Here is an 8,291-nt window from a genome sequence, read left to right as displayed (position 1 = left end):
AAAATGATCTTACACAGTAACGGGTTTTTCATACATCCTTAGTCGTAGTTAACACACCCCACCACCTTCTCCCACCCCCATCCCTGATGACACCTGCTTAAACTTTTAGCCTCTTCCAGTATTTCCCCCTACTTTTACGTCACATGTATTCTACTCTCCCCTAAGCTCCTCCCACAGGCCCTTTTTAGCTTCCTGGGCTCTACAGACACCCCTAATTAAATACAAATATCAAAAAATTCCAAGTTAGGATCCGTACATGTGAGAGAACATGAAGCCACTGTCTTTCTGAACCTGGGTTTTCTAAGTGTTGTATTTTCTAGCTCAATCATTTTACTGAAATTTTTTAAATGTAATTTTTCTTTATAGCTGAGTAAAATTTCACTTTGTGGGGCTTGAGAGATGGCTCAGTGGTTAAGAGCACTTGTTGCTCTTGAAGAGGATCCAAATTTAATTTCCAGTACCCATATGGTGGCTCCAACTACCTGTAACTCCAGTCCCAGGGGATCCAACACCCTCCTTTGACCTTGTTGGGTACCAGGTATGCACATTGTACACATACATACATACATACATACATACATACATATAGGCAAAACACTCATACACACAAAATAATAAAAGAAATAAATCTCAATTTAAAAAATTTAGTTGTATATATGTACCATCTTTTCATTAACCATCAGTTAATAGATATCTAATCAGTCTACATTTGTTTGGGTTTTGTGTGGTGATATTTTGTTTGTGCTCTAACCAATAAAGCTTGCCTGGAGATCAGAGTGTGGAGCTAGCTACTAGTTAGCCACAGAGGCCAGGCAGTGGAGGCTCCCGCCTTTAATCCCAGCACTAGGGAGGTGTAGACAGAAATATAAGGCAGGAAGAAACAGGAGCTCAGTCCCTTTCAGTCTGAGGATTCAGCAGAGGTAAGAAGCCTTCCTAGTGGCTGGCTCCTTCACTTCTTTGATCTTTCAGCATTTACCCTGATATCTGACTCCAGGTTTTGATTATTACGACCAATTAAAATTTACACTACAGCTGACGTCCAACTTTGGGGCAGGAATTCATGAAAAAGCTGCTTGCCTGTGGCTTTGCAGCCACCTGCACACTCCAGCGCTGCATGGCGGGCCCCACCAGAGTCACCACCTCGCCAGCTAGGTTCTCTCTTTTTTCCCCAAGCCTGAGTGACTTTGGGATATTTCTGTTGCAGCCTCTCTGCAGCAAACTCCACAGGCATTTGGGCTCCAAATCTCCCAAGAGTTAGCTGCTTTTGCATATCGCCCCATGCAGATGGCTGGCTCTTTGGCTTTTTTTCTTCTGGCTTTCCCTGGACCCCCACATCAGGCTGCTGCCACACTAGGTAGCTGCCTGGAAAACCTACTCGGGCTTCTGCTCTTCTCTGCAGAAGCAGTCAGCCTCACATCTGAATTGTCATCATTGGCAGATTTGGTGAGACAATTGGGAATCCTTAAAGGGAGGAATTAGTTAAAAGAGAGTTTTTTCCCCCACATTAAAAAACGGGAAACACAGGTTGGGGATTTAGCTCAGTGGTAGAGTGTTTGCCTAGCAAGTACAAGGCCCTGGGTTCAGTCCTCAGCTCTGGAAAAAAAAATGGGTAACACTATTACAATGGAGGGAGTTAGGTCTCTGTTTGATAATATGCTGGACAGTTTGAAAATGGAATAATTGAATGAGAGGATAATTAAATTAGATGGGATTTGTGTAATGTCAATTATAAACATTAATAGTTTTATCATTTGTGTTTTATCACTAAAAGTTAATATGAGTGCTAAGATACGAGTTTTAGAAAAATTTATTAAAACAGATCATAGTGATATTCAGACCCAGACAGAGGAATTTAAAGGAGAACCAATCTCAGCATTGCATTATAAGGTTAGAGAGGAACAGCCTAAGGTTTTCTTTTTTTTTTTTAATTTATTTTTATTTTATGTGCATTGGTGTTTTGCCTGCATGTCCATGTGAGGGTGTCAGATTTTTGGAGTTACAGACAGTTGTGAGCTGCCATGTGGGTTCTGGGAATTGAACCGGGGTCCTCTGGAAGAGCAGTCAGTGTCTTAACCACTGAGACATTTCTCCAGTCCCCAGCCTAAGGTTTTCAAACAACCAACCTTAATTTATCTAGTAACCTTACAGGAATTGCCAAATGACAGATATCCCCAAGGCTGTGTAAGAGCTGAATGAACTCCTGTGGAAATGTTAGATTTGAGGAGATTCAAGGAAGTGATAATCTCATATGACATGCATTTACCTTTTGTGAAGTGGATGTTAAACTCGTGGTCAACTTGTAATAGAATTATCCCTCAAGACTGGAGAGACTTGGTTACAGCAGTCTTGGAACCTGGTCCTCAATTACAGTGGAGGACCTGATGGAAAGATGAGGCTAAGACAATGGTAAGAACAACAAGTAGGTCTATAGGTATGGAAATCTCCTCCCAAGACCAACTTCTTGGAGAGGGAGCTTATGCTAATGTAGAAAGGCAATCTCTAGATGATGACCACACCCTGGCTTTATGCCATGTAGCAGCCTTGAATGCTTGGGACAGAACTGAACAAATAGGAAAGAAAACTGAATCATTTACTAAAGTTAAACAGGGCCCAAAAGAAACCTCACTGATTTCTTACAAAGATTGACTTCAGCAGTAAATAGAATGATACCAAATTCAGAAGCTAGACAAATAATAATTGAATCTCTGGCTTTTGAAAATGATAACTCACAATACAAAAGGGCAAGGTCAACATTCTTGGAGGAATGGATCTGAGATACAGTCAATATTGAATTTCATAACCATGATGATGCTTGGATAGAAGAGATGATTTCCAGAAGTTTGAAGAAAAGTCAAAATATCAAGTTCTGGATCATTAGGTATTGACCCAGTTCCTCCCAAAGCTATCCTGTGTTTCTGTCTTTCTTGTTGTCAACCAGGTCTCTCTTTTCTATCTAATATTTTCTTATCCCTCTCTCCTCAAGAGTACCCTAGAAAAAGTAGGGGAAGGTCCCCCACAGGACGTGATTTGTTACAATAATGTAATACTCAGATTAACATTCCTTCAATCTCAGAAACAAATCATAAATTAATGTATGTATCTGGGAAAAATATTAGAAGGTATTATAAAGAACAGTCACTGACCATTCAGGTTGTACAAGAACAGGGCACACAGCTGCTGATCTTTCAAAGACACCAACAGCCCTACCTTAAAGTGGTTAACAGACAAGCCTGTATGGGTTCAGCAATGGCCTTTAACAACACAGAAATTACAGAACTTAGAACATCTGGTACAGGATCAGTTAAATGCTCAGCATATTGAAGAATTAACCAGCCCTTGGAATTCTCCTGTATTTATTAGTAAAAAGAAATCTGGAAAATGGGGAATGGTAACAGATCTAAGAGCTGTTAATAAGGTGATTCAGCCAGGGCTCTCTACAATCTGGAATTCCTTTGCCTTCTCTGTTACCTAAAAGATGGCTTCTTATGGTTATTTACTTAAAAGATTATTTCTGCACTGTGCCTTTACAACAAAAAGACAGAAAATTTGCCTTCACAGTGCCTGCTTATAATAATTCTCAGCCTGTTAAAGATATCACTGGAAGGCTGTCCCTCAGGGAATGTTAAACAGCCCCACCCTGTGCCCATATTTTGTAAGTTAGGTGTTGGAAATGATAAGTAAGCAATTTCCTTAATCTATAGTTTACCTTTTATGGATGATATCTTACTAGCTGATTCAAATGTAGATACTTTAGAAAGAATGTTTGAAGAAGTAAAGAAATTTTTGCCTTGTTGGGATTACAAATTTCTCCTGAAAAAATACAAAGAGGAGATTCTATTAACTACTTAGGATATATAATAGGTCTACAAAAAATTCAATCCCAAAAGGTGCAAATTAGGAGAGGTCAATAGGTCTGTTAAATAACTTTCAAAGACTGCTGGGAGACATTGCCCATCTATGGCCCACTATTAGAGTAACAACTCAAGAACTGAGTAATTTGTTCCAAAACTTAAAAGGTGACAAGGACTTAAATAGTCCAAGAGAATTATCAACTGAAGCTGAGAGAGCCATACCAATTGGCTTTGGTGGAAAAGAAATTATAGGATGCACATGTGGATCATTTGGATCCAGAGCTTGATTTGGTTATTTTGCCCTCTATGCATTCCCCTACAGGAATATTAATGCAGAGGGAAGATATTATCTTACAATGGATATTTTTACCACATAAACAGAGTAAAAAATTAAAAATTTATGCGGAAAAGATTTCTGTGTTGATTTTAAAAGGAAAATTGAGACTTTGTCAATTGACAGGAATGGACCCTGTAGCGGTAACGCCCGCATTACCGATAACTGTTTACCATGTCCGAGCAAAGGACTGTGGATTAAAAAATAGAGACAAGAGACAGCGGGTCATCCATACGATTGGATGTCGAATGCCGTTTATTGAAAGAGGGAAGAAACCTTAAATACATACATACAGGCTTACACCACAAATGGAGGAACCCCCAGAGGGCAGAAGTTCGCTGTCAATGGTCCACATTCCAGACCCAATGTTCTATATTCTTGCATCTAAGTAGTTAATGCCCAAAATGCAGGATACACAACAAGGAACTTCCCTTAAGCATTCAGAAGGGTGGATACTGGCAGGGAATCTGAATAGGGAGGACACAAGGAACTTCCCTTAAGCATTCAGAAGGGTGGATACCGGCAGGGAATCTGAATAGGGAGGACATCTGATCAAGGTCAAGCAAGCAAGGCTGCAGCCACTCCCAGTCGGGGGCCAGGGCCCATGGCGCCCACAGGACCCAGCAGAAATTGTAGTACCTTTAACTAATGCTGAGATTGTTTTATTGTGGGCAGAAAATGAAAACTGGCAAAGAGCTTGCAGTAATTTTTTTGAAGCAATTAACAATAAATATCCCCAAAGCAAGATAATTCAATTCATAAAGAGAACTAACTGGATCTTTTTTCACATTGTATGGAGAACACCAATATCTGGAGCCCCTATATTCTGTACTGATGCAAATAAATCAGGAGAGGAAGGCTACAAATCAGAAAATTTAAGTAAAGTGGCTCTAAGCCTTTATGATTCCAAAAGTCAGAATTATATGTCATTCTGATGGTATTAATGGATTTTACAGAACCTCTTAACATAGTTACTGACTTTCAGTATGCAGAAAGATTTGTTTTACACACTGAAACTGTTGAATTTTTTCCTGATGAGTCAAAATTAACTTCATTATTTATATGATTACATGAAATAAGCAGGAATAGGAATAACCCCATATAACACACATCTGATCCCATGTGGGTCTGCCAGGCCCTCTAGCACAAGGTAATGAGGAAATCGATCAATTATTGATAGAAAATGTGCTGGAGGCCTCAGAATTTCATTAAAAAAAACAAAAAACAAAAAAAACCCACCATGCCAATAGCAAAGGTTTGAAAAGAGATGTTTCCATCACTTGGCAACAAGCCAAGGAAATTATAGGGAAATGTCCTACTTGTGCTTTATACAACTAAACTCCACTACCTGCAGGAAGTAACCCAAAAGGCACTCAAAGGAATGAAATCTGGAAGATGGATGTGTTTCATTTTGTAGAATTTGGAAAATTAAAATATGTGCACCATACTATAAATACATATTCAGGATTTCAATGGGCAACTGATTTGAGTTCTGAAAAGGCTGACCATCTATTAGAAGTCATGGCCATCATGGGAATACCTATACAGATTAAGAATGACAATGCTTCAGCATATGTCTCTAGTAAAATGAAATCATTTTTTGCTTATTATAATATAAAGGATATTACAGGTATACTACACAATCCTACAGGCCAAGCCATCATAGAAAGATCAAATTGAACACCAAAGGATATGCTAAATAAACAGAAAGGGTTAACAAAAGCCCCAGAAATAGACTGCATAATGCTCTATTAGCTTTGAATTTTCTCAATGCCAATGAGAAAGGAACAACAGCTGTGGAGAAACATTGGATAATAGAAAAAAAAATTACAGAATTAAATCAGCCTGTATACTTTAAAGATGTGCTGACCTCAGAATGGAAACCAGGATATGTGTTACATTGGGGAAGAGGTTTTGCTTTCTTTTCTTTTTTTTTTTTTTTTTTTTTTTTTTTTTGGTTTTTTGAGACAGGGTTTCTCTGTGTAGCTTTGTGCCTTTCCTGGAACTCACTTGGTAGCCCAGGCTGGCCTCGAACTCACAAAGATCTGCCTGCCTCTGCCTCCCGAGTGCTGGGATTAAAGTCGTGCACCGCCCAGCCTTTGCTTTTGTTTCTACAGCAGAAGAAAAGCTATGGATACCATTAAAATTGACAAAGGCTTGATTTGAACAAGAGAGACCTCTTAATTAGAAGAGGTGATAGTTCATCAACCAGTGTGACCATTCAATTTAAACTAACTTTAAGACAAACAAATGCTTTTCATTTGATCAGATATAACTTGCCAGAAGGGAACTTCCCCAAAATTAAAGTTGGGGCAGGGTTCTGTTTTTGTCTTTTCAGGAGCATGAAGGCATCCAGCTAAGGAATCTGAAGACTGCCGGACAAATGAGACATATGAAAAAAAGGACAAATCATCCAGAAAAAAAAATGTTCCATGAAAAGGAGTCAATTGGTCTATTAATATATCATATTTCCAACAGGATAAAATTTCATAAATCTTCCCAAATGTTTGTTTCTGCTGTTCTCTACAGACACATAATGCAAATGCCATTTTTGTACTCCAGTTCAATTAAAAATTAAACCTGGCTTCAGAGTTGGAGTGTGGCTCTCTCCTTCTCTAAACTCAAGTATTCTTGTTAAAGTAAAATGCTATAAGCAGAAGTTTCTGTCCTACCAGCAACTCCAAAATACTCGGCAGCTACTTCCCAAATAATTAACTTGGAGGCTTAATATTACTTATAAATGCTCAGCTGGTAACTCAGGCTTATTACTAACTAGTTCTTACACTTAAATTAATTCATAAATCTTCTCTGTGTTTAGCCACCTGGCTTGATATCTTTTCTCAGTAGACATTCTCATCTTGGTTCCTCTGCATCTGGCTGGTGACTCCTGACTCTGCCCTCCTTTTCCCAGCATTCTTAGTCTGGCTTTCTCGCCTAACTTCCTGTCCAGCTATAGGCCTGTCAGCTTTTTATTAACCAATGAGAGTAATACATATTCATAGTGTAGAAAAGGGATATTCCACAGCAAAATCCAAAATCTCTGCCTCACATCAGAAGAGCCACCTGATATGGGACAGAAGAAAAACCAAGTTAGGGACTATTCTATTGCTACTAATCTCATAACTTTTTGGTTTTATTTTGACTCTTTAAAACTTTTCTTAAGGTATAAATATTATCTCAAAATTTATAAGATTGATATATATATTTCAAACTTTTTGTCATGATATTAAAGGTCATATAGAGTACTAACTAATTCTAGAAAAAGGCTTCATCTAGCTTCCTGTACATGATTTCAGGTTTGAGTCTCTATTAGGTAAGTAGGAATTAAGTTTTTGTACTCTGGATGTACATAACAAATATAGATTCTTTAACCTCTTTGAGATCTGCTGCATATTACATTTAAAATGTTTAAGTTTTCTGCAATGAACCCTGACCACACCTAAAAGCGACCTTTGAAGTCTCCAAAAGAATGTTGGGGCCTACAACAATGATTCACATGGACTTTGATAATGCCACCGAGCTGAAAAACACCACCTAAAGACTGACTTTGGGGAGTATTTTGGGTAGGTGGGGAAGAGAGCTAAATCCAAGGTGTGGTCTCCAGCGCTGAGCGTCTGCCTAAGCATCCGCCGCCATGCCTCGGAAAACTGAGGAAATCAAGGACTTTCTGCTCACAGTCTGGCAGAAGGATGCCAAATCTGTCAAGATCAAGAAGAACAAGGATAATGTGAAGTTCAAGGTTTACTACAGCAGGTACCTTTACACCCTGGTCATCACAGACAAGGAGATGGTTGAGAAGCTGAAATAGTCCCTGCCCCCTGGTTTGGCAGTGAAGGAGCTGAAATGAACCAGACCTCTCTGTTTTGACCATTAAAACCCCTGAAAAGTAAAAAAAAAAAAAAAGATTGACTTTGGACTACAAACTGCTCAGAAAAATTTGAGGTGGCTAGCTGAGATGATCCAGCCTCACAGACTACTCTAGCTAGGACTTGAGACAAGCCCTGTACTTTCCCATTACAGAGACTGGACAACAAATGATACAGCTGCCTCTCCCAGGACTTGACAATTAACCCAAATTTTTCTTTTCAGGATCCCCTAAAGATGCC

At 39.0% G+C, this 8,291-nt stretch overlaps 1 protein-coding gene across 1 annotated transcript; it reads left to right on the top strand.

The window, feature by feature from the left end:
- The first annotated feature begins 7,819 nt into the window (after positions 1-7,819).
- On the top strand, positions 7,820-8,088 carry LOC114697921 (60S ribosomal protein L38-like). Its single transcript, XM_037209325.1, has one exon. The coding sequence runs from the start codon at positions 7,820-7,822 to the stop codon at positions 7,991-7,993; it is 174 nt and encodes a 57-aa protein (XP_037065220.1). The 3' UTR covers positions 7,994-8,088.
- Positions 8,089-8,291: the final 203 nt, after the last annotated feature.

The sequence above is a fragment of the Peromyscus leucopus genome, chromosome 10, assembly GCF_004664715.2.
Source record: "Peromyscus leucopus breed LL Stock chromosome 10, UCI_PerLeu_2.1, whole genome shotgun sequence".
Taxonomy (NCBI): Eukaryota; Metazoa; Chordata; class Mammalia; order Rodentia; family Cricetidae; genus Peromyscus; species Peromyscus leucopus.
The sequence above is the reverse complement of the archived record's forward strand: the minus strand, read 5'-3'. Positions and strand labels throughout refer to the sequence as shown.